Consider the following 17,633-nt stretch of genomic DNA (forward strand, 5'->3'; position numbering starts at 1 on the left):
TGATTCTTGCTGGAGGTCCTTCCCGAGCGGTCGTGGCCTCTTGTGGCAATAGAGTGACCCAGATGCTGCAGCCTGGCGGCTCCATCTCTGGTTTCAGTGCAGGTTTATTTCAGTTTTATATTTTATTCCAGGCAAGTGCTTATTACATGGATAGTATTCATGTCTCAATACCTAAAGTCTTGGAGCATGAACAGCCACTAGAATACAGTTCAATAGTAAAAATACAATATGTACAAAATTAGGGTTTTTTGTAGGTTTTTTTTTTTTTTTTTTTCCCACACAGCAGATGTATCCAAACACATAAACATCTCTACAGTCTGGGGTCGCTACAGTTTATATTTCAGGAAACGGAGACACAGTGACCAAGTCCTCACTGTAAACAAGGGCCACCTCTTTGGGGGATGGGGATGGAACCCTGGGATGGGGGAGAAGCTGTTCCTGGAGAGCAGGAGTTATAGTGACCCCCCAGTTCCCCTCCAGGCACTCCCTGCCCTTCTTTGGCCCCCAAGGAACCAACCTCCCCCTCTCCCCGAGGTAAAAGCTCCCAGCCAGTGAGCCACTCTTAACGTCAAAAAGTAAAACACACATGAGAGGTAAGGTGTGTGTGTGTGTGTGTATGTGTGTGTGCACGCACGCGTCCCCCAGGCTGGAAGGGCTGGGGAGGGGGAGGGGCAGGCGGTCCCACAGGGTGAGGACAGACGTGGTCCTGACAGCTCTCAGAGGGGAGATGCCCATGGAAGGGCTGGGTGGTGGCTGCCCTCTCGGGCACACAGCATCACAGCATTCACAAACAACAACAAAAACAACAGCAACAACACCCATCATCACCAATCTGGACATGGTCATTCGGCACTAGATTCGAAGGCCCCCACTGCTAGGGGTGGGGAGGGGCAGGGGCGGTGAGCGGGCGGATGAGGTATCTGTGCAGGCCCCAGAGGCCACTGGGTGACACACTTTCAACTCTGGAATGGCCTCAGGATGCAGGGAGGTGAACAGAGCTTGAAAGGGCAGGCTCCCCAGTGCTTCTCTGACTATTCCCTGGGCACCAGGCCCGTCCAGCTCCCTCTGCTCTTTCAGTTGGTATCACTCAGGGAAAAGCGGAGACTGGTTCCCCAAGAACCAGGGTTGGCAGAAGGTGGCTGCAGGGACAGGAAGGCAGGGAGCTTGTGGGGTGTGAAGCTCCCTATTGGGGGCCTCTAGGATGACCAGAGGCCTTCCCTTTCCCCACCCCAGGCAAGACAAAGGAGACCAGGCCCCTGGGAGGTCTCCAAGACTAGGAAAGAACTGAAAGGGACCTCTGCCAGCCTCCTCAGTTTCCTGTAGGTTGCTCCCCTTGCTCGTCAAAGCAAACTTCACACCTACGGACACTGGCTTCCTTTCCCCATGCTGAAAGGCCACCATGTGCGTCCAGGTGGGGAGGCGAGTGTGCACATGTGTACAACTGTGTGTCTAACACAAGGTCACTTGTAATAAATACCCACATAAAAAGAGAAGCCAAAGCAGTGGGCAGAGGCAAAGGCAGGGAAAGAAGCAGGCCTTGCACAAAGGCCCCCTCACTACCCACCCCAAGCTCAGCCTTGCCCTAGATCCAACTTAAGGACCTTCCTCAGAGGAAGGCTGTGGCACACTCAGAAGAGCCCACTGGAGAAAAGCTGATGTTCAGGGGAAAGAGATGATGCCAAAGACAAATCAGTTGGGGCACAAGCAGCAGTCCTCCTCCCTGCTCTACAGGTCCCCCCAGGGCATCAGGGACGCGGGGAGGGGGGGTGATGCTGGGGATTTGGCTCAGGCCTTGGATTTGGACTTCCTAAGACCCAGACCAGAGGCTACAGGAGGAGACACTCCAGCATACACCCCTCAGGGGCGCGCATGGCTCTGAGCAGAGGCCAGGGAACTGGGACAGCAGAAGTGACCGCACCCCAGCCCCTCTGCTTTTGGGAAGCTAAGAGCCAGGCCCAGGGCTGGGGACAGAGATCCAGAGCAGCTCTCTCCTCAGTCCAGCCCCAGGCCAGCGGTGGGGTGGGTGTGGGGGCAGGACGGCCAAGCCATTCGTTCCCACCCTCCACCCTCAGCCTACCCTCCTGAGGTCAGGAGCCCAGTGGCAAGGACTGGGGGCGGGGGAGGCTCAGGGAGCTCAGCAACAGCATGGGATGAGTTGCTGGTAGAGACTCCTCTTAACTAGTTTCTGTGGTAACAAATCAGTGACTACGACTGGGTTGGAGAGTCCCAGGCTGGGGTGCCCAACTGTCAGGATGGGACCACACAGCCGCTGTGTCCTAGGATCTGTCATCTGTACTCTGAGCAGAGCCCCCCAGGCACCCAGCTCCCCAGCTCCCTGGGCCAAGTTGCTTCAGTCCTGCTCCCTCCCCCCTTCCCCTCTGAGGGCCTGGGAAGAGAAGGCTGAGGCTCAGGACAGAGGGAGCTCGGCCACCTCATCAGCCAGAGCAGTAGCAGCAGCAGCAGCACAGGAAGGCAGGCAGAGCGGGGAAGTCGGGAGAACACAACAGCCACATCGCACGGGGTTGCAGGGTACAAAGTGGGGAGGCAGGAACGGCACTGGAGCTGGCACCAGGCCAGACAGAGTGGCACATTCACAAGAGTGTCTCATCACTTGATCAAGTCCTAGTGCAGTGGGGGTAACCCCCTGCCCTGTGCCCAGCTCCCTGGGGTGGCCCTCCCTCCCCTGGCTCAGAGTCTCTGCACCCCCTTCCCCTAGGAGGCCTGGGGGTGGGTGTGTGTGGGGGGGTCGGGCCTGGGCCTGGCTGGAATGTGTGGAGCTGGTGGGTGGGAGAGCGGGGGATGGGCCCCCTCCCTGCCCCCACTGGGGGCCTCTGAGTGGCCTCCTCCTCAAGCCAGTTTGAGCGTGCTGACTGGGAAGGAGGGCATGGTGACCATAGTCACAGGGTTGAGCACTGTCTGGCCCACCAGCTGGGGGTGGTGTACCACCTGAGCCCCCACAGCTGGCTTCGCCATGACAGTGGCCGGGGGCCCCAGCCCAGCTGTGCCATTCACTTGCTGGTGTGAGAGGGTGTGGGCAATGTGGCTCACCGCCACAGGCTGGCTCACCGCCACGGGCTGCGGATACAGGGGCAGCTGGGAGCCGAGGTGGGCCACGTGGTTGAGGGTGGCAGGGTGCACGGTGATGTGGCCGATGGGGGGTGTGGCGGGGGCCAGCTGCACAGCAGGGCTGGGGGCCGAGGGGGCGATGTGGGCGATGTGCTTGCCGCCTGGCCCCTGGAGAACGTGGTTCACAGTCTGGATGACTGAGGCGTGGGTGGTGGCTGTGTGGGCGATGACCGTGGAGCCCCCGCCAGCTGCTGCCACTAGATGGGCTGGAGCCGGCACCAGCGTCTGGGCAGGGGCAGCCGCTGGGGGAGGAGGGGCCGGCAGTGGTGTCTTCTGTGGTGGCGGTGGCTGCTGCCCAGGCAGGTGGACGGGAGACAGGGCCACAGGCTGGGGGTGGGGGTGTGGATGGGGAGGCAGAGGTGCAGGGGCAGCGCTGGGCGGGGGCTTCGGCAGCTCCGGGTGGGGGCGATGATTCAGTTTAGGTGGGCCCAGGCCAGCCTGGTCCTCCTCCATATCCTCGTCTATGTTGTCCTCACCCTCTGTCGGGGGACAGAGGGACAGGGACAGGTTAGAAAGGGTGGGGAAACAAGAGGCCGGAGCAGTAAATGCCCCCAGGGTCTGGGGACAGGGAGCTGGGGGGCAAGGGCCTGGCCAGGGAGGGGCGGGAGGGTGCTCACCAGAGGCCGTGGAGGTGGAGGCCTGGTCGTCCTCGGGCTGGCCAGTCTGCCGGAGCACACGGTCGATCTCCAGCACGTCCATCCACTGGCTCAGCTCATGCTTGAGCTCTGTCAACCGCTGCTGGGTAGCAATCTTCTCCCTCGCCAGCCGCTCCATCTCATGCTCGTATTCCTTCTCCTTCCTCTTCAGAGACTGGAGAACAAGGCAAGGACCCGAAGCATACCCTGAGCAGGAGCTCTAAGGCATCCAGTACTGCCAACCGCTCCCCTGGGGCACCCTGCTCTCAAGGTCCCTCAGCCCCCAGTGGTAGGCCCGCAGGGAGGGGGCTGCTGGAGACCACAGCTGCCCCTGCTTCTTGGCCAGGCCCCAGGGTGGGGGGGCCCATGTCCTGTGGACTGCAGGCGCTCTAGCAGGCACCACTGACAGAAAGCACAGATGCAGGTCAGCTCCCAGACCCCAGGATAAACGCCCTCCCCTCCACCCTCCCCGAAGCCTCCTCCCTCCATCCTGTGGGGGACAGAAGGGGAAACAGACTTCTTGGTGCTGCTCAAGGCACCACTCATACCACACTGTTGGTCACCGAGCCACAAGCTACCCTCCTTGGAACTCATTCCCCAAAGAACCCCACACGATCGTGCCCTTCTCTTCACAGCATCATCCCCTAGTCTCCTCCATTTCAGTATCCCTGAGCATGCCCCTGAGACTTTGTGGCACACCGACCCCTCCCCCTGCACTTGGACCCCCTGCATTTCTTCCCAACCTGCCTCCATTTCCTTCATCCCAGGCAGCTGCTGGCTCTGCCCCCTCGCCCGGCCCGCCATGGGGTACTCCCCATGGTGCCTCCCTGGGCTGTCTCTCAACAACGTGGTTTCACTGCCCGCAGCCCTCTGGGCTACTGACCGACCCCCAAACCCTGGAATGTGCCCCCCACCTTCCACACCTGTAGCTGAGTTGCACTGACCAATGAACAACCGCTCCACAGCACCTCTCACACTGAGCACTGCCGCCACCTCCACCACAGGGTCCAGGCTGGCCCTGTCCCATGACCTGGAGGTACCCACCTCACTAAGAACACCAGAAGGGAATGCCCTTGGCCTTGGGACCCCTAGCTGCTTCAGCCCCTCCAGGCGCACAGGCAGCTGGGGACCCTCACACAGGCCATGCCTCACCTATCAGAAGGATCCCCAGTTTCCCCTCACATGAGAGACTTCTCTGCAGCTCCAAAAGGCCAGCCTGTGTCCTTCACCTCAGCTCCCGTCCTCTGTGACCTCCTGACTCTGACGCTTTATTAAACGGACACCTCGAAGTCTCGCAGGCCTCCCCACTGCCAGCTTCTCCTTGGCCCAGGCATGTCAGGAGTGCTGGGGCCACCAAACATGGCCACTCTTGCCCTACAGCATCCTGGAATCTGGGAACCCACGCTGCTCCTGAGCTCCTCCGGGCTTCCAAGGCTTACTGGCCACACGGGTGCAGAACCCACCAACCCTGCACACACCAAACTATCCAGCTAGTCTCGGTTTTCCTCTCTGAACCCTCTCACACACACAGACCCTTTCTCACCTCTCTGCCTCTTATCTGCTTGAACTCCAAGCCCACACCTGAGCACTGAATAAGACATCAGTACTTTAATCACAAACTAAAATCATCCCTAAAAACTTCCTGTTTTGTCTTTCCACCTCACCTTTCCACCTCACCTGTCCTATGCTGTGAGTAAAAGCCAAGACTACTCCATAATTAGCTTTTTTCCCTTGACCCTACCAGCAGCCTGGACAGAACTATGCATATCTTAGCCCCAGGGAAATGATCTGTGAGGATGTGAGCCTGTGGATTCCCACCTCTATCCTGTCCCTCTCCTTTATCACAGGAGAATCAGTCATCCATCACACCGAGTTTCCCTGGACTCCATTTACTACGAGTAGAGCAGCCTTCCTGGCTGTTCAGTTGCCCCTCCTGGGTATGGCAAGATCCTCGACTTCACCCACTCCCTCCAGTATCTCCAAACTCTTTGTATTTCTGACCTCACCACTCAAAGATGCCTCCAACCATTACTGCTCCAACACATAACCCAGATAGAACCTTACTCTGTTCTGGCCTGAAACCCGGTGGCTTTACAGTTCGGCCAGCAGCCCTGGGCCACACACAGCCTCCTCTGCATCCTGGCTTTTGAGATTTAACCTGCTTCTCTCCACAGTTCTGCCAGAAAGTCCCTCCCTTACACACACACACATCTGGCTTCTCACCTGGCTCTACCCTGAGAGGCCTGTGCTGGACATGACATCAGATGAGACCATACCAGTGATAGGGCCTGTGGTGAGTCAGCTCTCACTTGAACCTGGCTGCTGGGGGCTGGAAGTGGCTGTCCTAAACTTTACACAGGGAGAGCAGATTTCTGGCTCTGGGAGGAACTCAGAGGTCAAGACCTCTTTTTCTTAACCAGCCCAGTTCTCCACAAGCCTAGAGGCCCCTGGAGAGTTTCCCCAGATTCTAGCTTTGTCCACACTGCTTCATTTTAAACACATTTCCTAAGACTGCCTGGATGCATAGTTTGGTACCTGCCTACTCCTCTTCCTGTTTTCCTCCACTTCACAGTGGCTTGCTTCAGATCCCATAAGCACCTCCAAGCCACCCTGAGTTGGCCGGGGTGACAGCCTGCCCATCTCAGCACACACCCAGAGCCTTGAGTCTACACAGCTAATGTGGTCTCTCTGCTATTTCACTCCCAGCTAGTGCCCTGCTGTCCCCATCTCTCCATGGCAACCTTCGTGACCACCTTTAACTTCCAAAACGGCATTCTGCTCCCCAGGGCTGGAGAAACTTCGGAGAAGGCATTGGGCCTTCTGCCCTCTGCTTTGCCTAGGTCATCCTGAAATCTTCAGGTCCCAGCTTGAATGCCCCTTCCTCAAGCTACAACTTCCCTCACTCCCTAGAACAGATTCTGTGATCCCTGTCCCTACTACATCCTCATGGCACAGTCCTTTGTTTGTTTCTCCTCTGCCATCAACACCAAACACGTGACTAACGTATGAAGACAGAGACCCACACTTTTTTCTTTGCTCCCTGCTTTACTCTCAAAATCAGACAGAGCTGTCCAAAGCACCTAAATGAATAAACAAATGAGTGAGGTTAAGGATTTAGAAGGCCTTGTCAGTTTTCTATTTCTGCCTCTGTTGCCAGCCCCAGTACAAGTATCTCTTACGAACAGTCTGGGTACACCTCGCTGCCTACTCAGCCTAGACCCAAGTCTGCTACCTGTCTATAAAGTGGAATGTGCTATTCCATCCTTCCCCTGTCTTAGTAATTGCGATTAAGTTAGTATTTAGAGCGCGAATCCTCCTAACATCCCCAAGAGGAAGATACTATTTTTTTTTTATTTAGCAAAATGGCAGTACAGAAGAAACTGATATTCACAGAAAACGTCACAGCATTTGGACAAGGATTTGCTCCTAGGTCATGTGACTGTGAATGAAGAACCCGTAATATTCTCAACACCCAAGTTCTATAAAAACATGTCAGAAGTAGGCCTCCTGGGGACCCTCCAATCCCCGCTCCTCGGGCCCCTCCTCCTCCGAGGCCAGACCGGCCGAAAACGAGGCCCCTCCCCTCCCGGAGCACGCGCGCACCCACGCGGACTCGGCTTTGCAGCGTCACTCCAAGCCCGCGGCACCCCACCGATCGGCGCGCGGGAGCCCCGCCCCCACCCCGGCCCTGCCAATCCCCGAGCCCGGCTCCACCCCTCTCGGGTGCCGGGAAGCTGCCTGGAGGCCCGCCAGCCACGCCTCTTCGCCTGCAGGGCGGGCGGAAGGGCGCGCGTTCGCAGGAGGCCGGGAGGGAGCCGCCGGCTGGGAGCAGTGGCGTAACAGCGCCTCCGCCCCCCGAACGAGTCAGGCTCCGGTTACCTCAGGGCTGTGACCCCGCAGTCTTGGCCGGGGGTGGGGTAGGGGGTGGGTGACGCCTCTGGCTCATAGTTCGGTCGGACCCCAGACCACGGGACCTTTGACGCTGCCCGGCTCCCCCTCACCCCCGCCCCCAGGTGCCCTAGTGCGCCGGCAGAGGGACCCCAAGCTGCCCCCGCCCCCACCCCGCGCGGGCTGGGAGCTCTAAGTCCCTCCCACTCCCCAACGGCTAGGTTCCGACTCCGTCTCCGCGGCAGCCAAGCGTGGCCACCTGCCCCACCCCCACAGCCTCCTTCCCGGCACGCGGAACCCTCGGCCGGTTTCCAAGGAAACCGAAACACGGGGCCGTCATGGCAACTGTCTTATCTGGCGGGAGCCCCCCCCACCCACCGTACAGCGGAGAGAAGCCAGTGCCCAAAGGGGGTTGGGGCACACGGCCAGGAGGGACTCCTGAAAAGAAGCTTTTAAAAACCCAAACAGGAGGAGAGCGTAATTTTTTAAAGGTTCGGTGACCCCATGACTGCTTTGGTCACCCAGAACCACCACATTTCCCCAGCCTCCAGGTTTAACCCCCCAAATCCAGTCGTGGCACCTCAACGCTCTCACTGAAGGATCGTAATCATTCTGGGGTCAGAGTCGGGGTGGGGGGGAGGCTCAGCGGCGCGCCACCGTCTGCAAGCAGCCACGCCCAGGGGACTCCCCACCCCTCCGCGAGCGACATACTCTCGGGCTGTCCGCGTTCCCGCCCAGGCACTGCGGACGGGGTGGAGGCGCCGGGGCCGCTCCACGCCCTTCTCACTCGCGGGCACACTAACCGCGCCGGACGCTAACGCGGACCCCAGCGCCTGGTCTCAAAACTGAGCTGCGGGGGTGGTGCAGATAGTGGTCCGTGGGGTGGCCCCGCAGGGATAGGGGGAGAGGGGAACGCCGCGGCCGCCCTCCCCCGCGCACGCGCGCCGGTTCCCCCGCCCCCTCGCGGGCGGGGAGCCCCGCTGACGTCAGCCGAACCATGTGCTCAGCGCCCGCGTGGAGGCGGGCGGGGGAGCCGGAGAGGGAGCGAGGGCGGGGCGGGGCCGCGGCTAGGGGAAGAGGGCGGGCGGGAGTGGGGAGGAAGCTGGCGCCGCGGCCACCGCCCGCCCTCCTCTCGGCGGTGCTTCCCTCCCCCATACCTGGATGTACCGCAGCGCCGTCCGCAGCACACTCAGATTCGACGTCTTCTTGTCGTCCACGTTGGGGATGTTGCGCTTTAGGGTCTCAAAGCATTCCTTCAGATGGGCCCTCCTGGGGAGAGGGAGTGGCGCTGGTTAGCCAGCACCTGGGGGATGGGGGTGGAGAGGAAGGCCCCAGGAGAGCTTGGGGGACCAAGGGTGGGAGCAGTCCCCACGGGGGGCGGGTCGGGCCCAGAGATACACAAGCAAGCACACACACCTGTTCTTCTCCAATTTGTTGTGTACTTCTCTGGTTCCGATCCTGAAACCCAGACAGACAGGAAGGAGGTTCAGGGAGGAGGACCCAATTCGGTGGCCTTCCTGCCCCCACTCCCCAAATGCCACAAGCGGTTTGCTCCCCAGATTCTCCGTACAAAGCTGCCATGGGAGACATTCACCCTGCACGGAGGTGGATATACCCCCTGGAGGGCACATGTATGCTCATAATTCACAATCCCTTTAACCCTCCATCCTGCTCTTGTCCACCTGTGAGGAGACAAGAGGGTGTCCTGGGGCTCACAGAAATAGCCAATTGGCTCCAGCCCTCACCCAAGAGATCTCCAATCCAATACTCTGTCCAAAGGCCTGGCAATGCCATCGGCCCATCCTTGAGGGTGTCAGAGAACAAAGAAGCCTGACAACAACAGACACCCATGACCATTCCCCACTCTCTGGGTGTGGATAGACACAGGCACAGTGAGAACTGTCCAAATACAGCAGGGTACTTCTCAGCTGGGGAGGTAGGATAACGCTTTGAAGGATGAGTTTAGGAGGGGGGGCTACTTTCTCCTGCACACACTGCCCAGAATGTGGGCAATTCTCCATCCCACCGGTCCCGACTCGGCTACACCTCACTCACCCCCCAGGCCTCTTCTTCTGTTCGCTGGATTTGACTTCTTCCGCTGGTGCCAACTTCAGGGTCCCAAGAGTGGGTGGGGGTGGCTGCTGGGGGGCCAGCTGGGGCTGAACTCCAGGGTGAGGTGCTATGGTCAGGATGGGTGTGGGGAGGGGCTGCAAAGGCTTGGGACTGCCAGTGGATGCAAGGGTGGTCTTGGAGTCTGGCAGCAGGGAAGTGGGATTGGGCACCTGTGGCCTAGTGGGCAAGGGAGCAGACTCCTTAATGCTGAGTCCAGGGGTGCTAACCAGGGCTGGCTGGCGAGGTGCCAGAGGCAAAGGCTGGGCTGCAGGAGGCAGTGGTGGGGGTGGGGGCAGGGGCTGAGGAGAGTTGGTCACTACTGGAATAGGAATGACAGTCAGTGGGGTGGGGGTGGCAAGTGGGGGTGGGGGTGCTGGAGGGGGTGCTGGTGGGGACAGAGGTAGGGGTGGTGCTTCAATGCGGGGCTCCTCCACAGGCAGGGCATGGGCCAGCCTGGCCAGGCTGCTGGCCTTCTTCTGCTCCTGCTCCCTCTCCCGCTCCAAGCGAAGCCGCTCCTGCTCCTCTACGCAGAGAGAACACAAGGGGTTTCTCAGTAGGCCAACAGTCCTGGGCTTTGGCTTCTGAAATCTTCCAACCACAAAGTATCCCCTGACCCTGTCCCAGTCAGTGCTCAGGGACATGCCTGCTCAGCCTGAGACACCACAAATGCCCATCCACACCCAGCTAGGCATGGGGGCTAAGTGCTGGGGGCATGGCAGTGAACAGTGAAAAGAGGCCTGGTCTCTGCCTTTGGGGAGCCCAAGACCTAGGGGATGAGAGGAAGGACAAGTAACAGAATAATCCATGCTAGGAGAGGAGAAGGGTGGTAGAAGGACAGAGCAGGAGCTGTCAGATGGGATGCTGGAAGCCTGGCCACCTGAAGGTTAAGGAGTTAGTGGAGCAGGGAAATTCAGGAACAACAAGGCTGAGGTGCATGGGATTATAGGTATGGTGGGCAGAGAGGGGCCAGTCAGCGAAAGACCTCACCAGCCACCACAGGAGAATGTAGGAGAGGCCAACAGAGCACAACTTTTGGGGAAGGTATTCAACAGTATTTACCAAGTACCTTCCAGAAGGCAGGCAGCATCTTCATATCAAGATGAAATAAATGAGCTCAGAGGGGTAAAGTGATTTGTTGAGGATCACAGAGCAAGTAACAGGTAAAGTGGAACCAGACCCAGTCACCTGGCGGATGCCCATACCTGCTGTGTTAGCACATGCTCACTAGATGTCTGTACACACACACACCCGCCCCATCTGAATCCTCATGGAAGTCCATGCCACAGGCAGGGCAGGGACATCACCTTCAGTTCACACATGAGGACATCAGGCCCAGGAGTCCCAGGCCAGGTCCCAGTGTCTGGTTTCCTCAGAGACCACACAAAACCCATTCAGTCCTTCTCTGCCTTTTGTGGTGCTAGAACTCATGGGTCCCAAATCCCTCACCCTGGCTGTTCCCACCACCAGCAGCAGAAAGGGAAGAAAGGGAAAGGGAAGAGGCAGACCGAAAGGAAAAGAAAGCAGCCTCACACCTGTCCCTTCAGCATCCCCATGGCCAGCCCTGCTTCAAGGTGAGGCCTACTCAAGGGGCTGGCTGCCACCAGGGGAAGGGAAGGGCCCTTCCTGAGCCACAAGTACCTCCCCACCTCCACCCTGCCCGGGGCTGGCCAGGCCCCACCAATCCGGTTCCCTGACTACAGGGCTGGGCAGGGTCTCTGGAGAGCAGCCGTAGCCCCCCAGGCCAGAGTGCAGGCAGGTCAACCAGCCCTTCTGCGGTTTGGGGACTGGCCACACAGCAGACTAATTGGGCTGACAGCAGGAGCTGGAAGACACGCCCCAAACATACCACGCCACAAGGGGTGGGGCTGGAGGACCAGGTAAACTAAGAGCCCCCAATAGAGGAGGGAATCAACCCCTCCAATGGTCTCTGGGGCTGAGGGCCCTCAGGCCCACCAACAAGGTGGGCACAAGCCAGGCCTGCTCCAAGCTCCTCCCTCCCGCAGGGGGGCAGGGGAGAAGGGGCCAGAGGAGGAAGTAGAGCAAGGTTGTGAGAGGGGAAGCACTCAGCGGTCTCCCAGCAGCACAGGCCTCTTCCGTAGCTCCCCTGCCCTTCAGAAAGGGGAGCTGCCAGGCCTGCTCCAATGAGGGCTCTCCCAGGCCTTTCCGGCTGGCACTGGCTTATGTTACAGCCCCAGAGAAAACCAGCTTTCTGCATTCCAGCTTCCCAGAGACCACACTAGCAGAGAAGTCTGTGGAGAGTTCCACCTACTAGCTACCTAGTCCATCCCCCATACTGCTCCCCATCTCCTCCCACCCCATCCCCTTCAGCTGATACAATACAGCCCACCTTCATTCCTTTGGGCCACGACCCAAATTCCTTCATTGGCTTTGGGACCAGGGTTACACTTTCCCATTAGCAGTGCGACAGAGAGGGCCCCAAGCCCCAAAGACAGGTGCCCTGGTAATCTAGACTGAAAGTAAACCTCATATTCCCCATGTTTTAAAGCAACTCCACAGCTCATCCAGGAGATGGCAACCACCTTCTCACCTACCCTCTCTCTTCCAGGGTCAGGCAGGTATGCCTCACGGGTGCCAGGAGGGACCCAGGTGAATGGCCAAGCTGTATCACACCTGGATCAGCATGGAAAGTCTTGACTGGTGGTGAAGAGGGGGTGTCCTGGGCCAGATTCAGCCCACCAAAGCTTCCTGCCTCCTCCCCACCCAGCAGCGACCCTCTTCCTATGCCCTGGGGAGGGGGAAACAAAAGGGGGGGGAGCAAACTGGAAGTCACTCAGGGACTCCCTCAGGAACAAAACAGATTCAGTCTCTGTGAAATAACCCTGTGCTGCACTCAGGGGTGCACTCCCTCTCCCATTCCCAAATATGCACACGAGGGGGCCCCAGAGAATTCAGCATGACACATCTGGGGTGATTCAGGGGCCACAGTCAACACTAGGTAGCCTCCACTGTTCAGGGGGAGTTCTCCCCTTCTTCAGGCCAACAGGGAACTTGTGGATACAGCAGCCCCTCACCCCCCACCTGCCATATGACTAGGTCAGGTAGAAGAGGGTCGGTCCCATTTGAGCCACCTCCATGAATGCTGGAAATGACTTCTTCAATGCTGCTGACCACTTCTTCCCTCTCCCACATGCATGTGTGCACACATCCTCCCACACATCCACCCTTAAAATTGAAATGGGGCATGGACAAGAGAATCCCTGTTCAGAGCTGCTCATCAGGTCAGCAGGTCCACACACGACCTCTTCTCTCCCACCATCCCCATCCCAAGTTAGAGGACAGAACCTCAAGGAGGAGGAAGAAATGAATTTGAGACTTAAGTGCTGCGGCTAGGTCTAGCCATGTGTGCACGTAGGCTTTTGGAGTCCATCTGGCTTTGCAACACCCATTCCCTAAGAACTCCTGGCCCCAACAAGAAGAAACTGTGACCACTCAGTTAAACAGGGCCTCTACTCAGCTCCCTGCCCCCAGTTCTCACCACCTGGGGGAGGGGCAGGGCTCTGCAACTTCTTAGGAGGGAATCATTCCCAGGCTCCTCCACAGTGTTGCACACATCATTCCTGTCGTCCTTACTGCCAGCTCTGGACTTAGTATTTTGGAAAGGGTGGGGGAGATGGCAGTGGGGGCGGGGTGGGCTTCTCCCCTTCCCCATAAAACCAATCAGCCTGAGGGCAAACTGAAGGTGAAGTGAGTGCTCTCTTGGGGAAAAAGCAGGGTCAATCCTGTTCACCTCTAGCACAGTGCCTGAGAGGACACAATAGGTACCCCTCAAATGCACTGTGTTGATGGTGGCAGCAGGTGACTCAAATCTCTCCAGTTCTTGTCCACGCACCCCCTCCCCTCGCCCACTTGCTGCGTCCGCAAACGGGACATTCTCCGTCACAACCAGCACTGCCCAGGGCCTGACCCTGCTGGGGACCCCGGAGATAAGGAGGAGGGGCACGCGGGCTGAGGTCCCGGCCCATCAATCTCGCAAAATCTAAGCATCTCACTCTCACAGATCTCGAGTGACTCCTGACCTTGAGAGGCCGGTCGCCCTACTAGGCCGGGCGGACCCGCCGCTCCCCCGCCCCTGGCCCGCTGCCGCTCCCCCCACCCCACCCCCTCCGCCGCCGCGGCAAAAGCTGCAGGGCGCGCGCGCACACAACACACACTACTACCTCCAGCATGACTCATCATTGAAGCAACAATAGGCAGAGAGAAAGGAAAGGAGGGCGAAGCACTCTCTTCACCACAACGAACCCGTCAGGAGGAGGGGAGGGGAGGCTGGAAGGGACAGGAGTCCCCGGATATCGTACACACACCGATCCAGGGCCGAGGGCCTCTCAATGGTCCGAAAAACGGAGGTCTTTCCCTCCAACCCCTAACCCTGCAACACCATGAAGCTGGGGACCACCGACAGGGCGGGTGGGACTGGAAGCATCTGAAATCCTCGTTTCCTAAAGAGGGAACGCCAAAGTTTGCCCCTTCTCCGCCTGGCTCATACCACAATGTGACTAGGGGTACTGCCAGGAGGTCCTGGTGAGAACGTTCCCCCAAACGTCAATGGGAGTATGTGAGCTCTAAATGTCCTGTCACCCTGCGATTCAGAGGGCTTCCCTCGCCCCAGGATCAAGAACAGGAGTTTGGGGCAAGAACCGGCAGGTGAGCTCGGCGGCTCCTCCTCCCAGTACACAGGCTCTCCCTGGGAGGTGCCCGGCGGCCGGAGCCAGGGCCCAACCCCGCGCAAGGCCACTCGCCAGCCCCGCCCTGGCCCCGCCCCCGGCCGAGCGCGAGGCAGCTGGGAGGGGCCGGGCCGCTCAGTCCCCAGCGGGAGTGTCCCCCGTGCACGTGGTCGGAGGCGGGGCCCGTCCACGTCACCACCCGGTGTAACCAACGGGCTTGGAACGCAGGCACACGCAACATTCCAGCCGAGAGCGGGTTTGGAACGCGCAGACACGCCACATTCCACACCGGCTAAAGTGGGGCGCAGCAAGGGGGGCCCGGGGACTGCCCCCAGCGACCTGCGGGCCGTTTCGCAGACACCCAATCCTCCCAGCTCTCACCCAAACCCCTGAAGCGCGACCCAGCCCAGGCTTGGGAGGCGGGGTCAGGCGGGGCTGGCCAGGATCATAAGACACGCGATGTCATTTCATTCTGCAAAGGCCGCCTCCGCCCCAAGCGGCGCGTACATCGGCTGGGAGCGCCCCCCGCACCCTCCCCACAGGGCCAGGGAAGCCGAGGAGCTGCTCGGCGTAGAGTAATTCCCACCCCCCACTCCGTTACACACACGCCCACTCGTGTGCACTATACACTCGCCCGTGTACACGTCCGTTCATCCGCTCTCCTCGAGGCTCGCATCACACATACCCCGTGCACACACGCACGCACACGCGGGTCTGCCACCCCCACGCAACACCATTCCGCACCCCACCCCCCACCGACTCACACATCTTCAGCGCTACCGAGGGCACCGCTGGCCCACGCGAAAGGAGCCCCCACGAAAGGTGCACACAGGGTGGCAGGCAACTGAGGTGGCGCCCACAGGAGCCGAGTCCCTCTCTGCATGTTAATTAATTCATTAATTGATTTTACTGCCCCCAACACTTCTCCCCGGGCGGCGGCTCTTTGCGGAACCTTGAGCTGCCCGGCTTCGCGGGCAGCCCAGGAAAGCGTCCTGCCCGCGGTTTCGGAGATCAGGGTCGCTCGTCTCCCCTTCCCCGGTGCCCCAGGGGCCCAGCCCGGCCGCTCACCACGTGCTCTCTGTTGTTGCTGCGCTTGCCATTCCAGGAAGCGGGCCGCCTCCAGTAGCGTCTCTATGCTCATCGCGCCGAGAGCTGCCGGGGGCGCGCCGGGGCCGAGACTGCGGCCCGCGAGCGGGGGGTCAGGCTGGCGGGCAGGCAGGAGGGAGGGATCACCTCCGGGGGGCGACAGGGCTGGGCGGCGCAGCGCACTCCGCAAGGAAAAATGGGAGAGCACGGAGAGAAAAAAATTAATGTTTCCCCAAATATTTGCAAAATATAATTTGCAAATTTAAAAAATTTTGGTGCAAAAAAACAAAAGGCAGCACTGCCTCCCTCCTTCCCCTCCCTCTCTTTTTCCCCCTCTGATGCCTCCCGCCCCGCGGCCCCCGGGAGTCCCGCCGACAAGAAAAGGCTTTGCAACAAGATGGCGAGGAGGCACCGACACACACAACAAGGGAAGGAGCCGCGCTGCCCCCGGCCGCCGCCCCCGCTACTACACCGGGGCCGCAGCCAAAGCCCGGACCGGAGCCCCCGCCCGCAGGGCCGCGGCGTCTCAGGAAGGGAGGGGCGGGGTGCTGAGCGGGCTTGCCCCGCCCACTAAAGGACGGCGCGCGCACACGTGGCCTGGATGGGGGTGGGAGAATAACCCGCCCCGCTCGCGCCCTGCATTTCCGCTTTCTCTCCTCGCCCCGCCCCGATGGCAAGCCACAAGTTGAGCAAGGGCTGCGTGTTGCGGTCATTCACAACGAAGTGTGTCCTGCTGGAAGAAAAGAGGGGCAGAAAATTTAAGACTTAAGTTAGCTCAAATAAGGATATTCCAGGTCAGGGAAACCTTAGGATGACTTAGAAGACTGGCCTAACCCACACGTGACCTAATTCCTGCAACCACCCCGGCTGTCGCAATTCCCCCGGGATCCGCCCGTGGGCGGAGCTGACGGCAGGAGGCTGCCAGAGACAGGCGGAGGGAGCGGAGCGATAATCCGGTTCCTCGTTTTGCCTCCGTTCCTCCCCCCGCAGTGCGTTCGCATCCTATTAGACGACGTCACCGGGCCACGGGCCAATGGGCGGGCAGGACAACACGGCATGGAGCAGCTCCACATGGACACCCCGCGCCGCCAGCCTTCTGTTTAAAGGGCCAGTGTCTAACACGGTCACATTCTTAGGTGCGGATGGGTCCACTCTAAGAACGGAGGGTGAGACGCCGAGAGGAAAATTCTGCAGTTGTGCCGTGGCCTACCCTTTACTTTTCAACACCCTTCCTTCCAAATGAAGTCTCTCTTTTCTACCCCCAAATTCTTCTTTGTCCACGCCTATCTAAGTTGATGCCCCCACAGGCCACCCTTTGCTACGGGGCCTGGGAGGGGGCAGTTAACGCAGGGCGTCCGCGGCCGAGACCAAGGGGGCGGGGCCCAAATCGGGAACAACAACGTGGAGGGCGGAAGCCTGGCCCTGCCAGCCGCTGGGCGGTTGAGGCCGCGGGCGGGGCGGGGGGTCGGGACGCTCTGCCTGGTCTCCACCGCGCTCGCCAAGAGGGCGGGACCCCGGGCTGGCGCTCGCTGCCGCCGCTACTTGAGCTAGTGTTTGGGGCTGCCTGCGGTACGATCATAACATAAAGTTAGACCTTTGTCAGCATAAGTAGTCTCATTTTACAGATAAGGAAACTGAGGCCCAGACACGAGAGAGGACTTGTCTGAAGTCACTCGGTATGCCAACTGCTGCATGCCCTGGAGGAAGGAGTATTTATCCTTGACCCCATCGACGACTCTTCTGAAGGCAGTTCTGAAACAGGGCAGGGCACCCAATTCGAAAATAAATCGTGTAGGAATATCAAACTGTCTGCACAGGAAGTTGTCCACTTAATATACTGTAGTCTGGGTCTCCAAAATCTTCACCTGAAACGCTGCTGTTCTGCTTCTTTTGGCACAGGACACACAAGCCCCACTGGTAGAGTTGGTAGTGACACAAAGACCGACTGAAGGCACTTTGGTAGCACCCTAACACATGTACAGCTCTGTGGGCCCAATGCCTGCAGTCCTTTGGCCCCTGCGTCCTAGCCTTAAATTCCTTTTTTGCTACCAGTTCAGAATGGGACAATGCCAGCTGGGTTCAGAATCCTGCAGCCTGGGATTCA

The 17,633-nt window shown here is 59.4% G+C and overlaps 1 protein-coding gene across 1 annotated transcript; it reads right to left on the reverse strand.

Moving 5' to 3' along the window:
• Window positions 1-86: 86 nt before the first annotated feature.
• Window positions 87-16,339, reverse strand: MNT (MAX network transcriptional repressor). The gene is made up of 6 exons (XM_059150411.1): window positions 15,512-16,339; window positions 9,705-10,284; window positions 9,066-9,107; window positions 8,807-8,918; window positions 3,744-3,936; window positions 87-3,605 (listed from the first exon to the last, which is right to left on the reverse strand). Exons 1-6 carry the CDS (start codon window positions 15,582-15,584, stop codon window positions 2,848-2,850), a joined length of 1,758 nt encoding a protein of 585 aa, XP_059006394.1. The 5' UTR covers window positions 15,585-16,339; the 3' UTR covers window positions 87-2,847.
• Window positions 16,340-17,633: the final 1,294 nt, after the last annotated feature.

The sequence above is a fragment of the Mustela lutreola genome, chromosome 15 (assembly GCF_030435805.1).
Source record: "Mustela lutreola isolate mMusLut2 chromosome 15, mMusLut2.pri, whole genome shotgun sequence".
NCBI classification, from domain to species: Eukaryota; Metazoa; Chordata; class Mammalia; order Carnivora; family Mustelidae; genus Mustela; species Mustela lutreola.

Coding starts and splice junctions, on each gene's coding strand:
- MNT (XM_059150411.1), bottom strand. CDS start 15,584: ATGAGCATAGAGACGCTACTGGAGGCGGCCCGCTTCCTGGAATGGCAA. Junction 10,285..15,511: donor GCAACAACAGAGAGCACGTG/GTGAGCGGCCGG, acceptor CTCTCTGCGTAG/AGGAGCAGGAGCGGCTTCGC. Junction 9,108..9,704: donor CAGAAGAAGAGGCCTGGGGG/GTGAGTGAGGTG, acceptor TCTGGGTTTCAG/GATCGGAACCAGAGAAGTAC.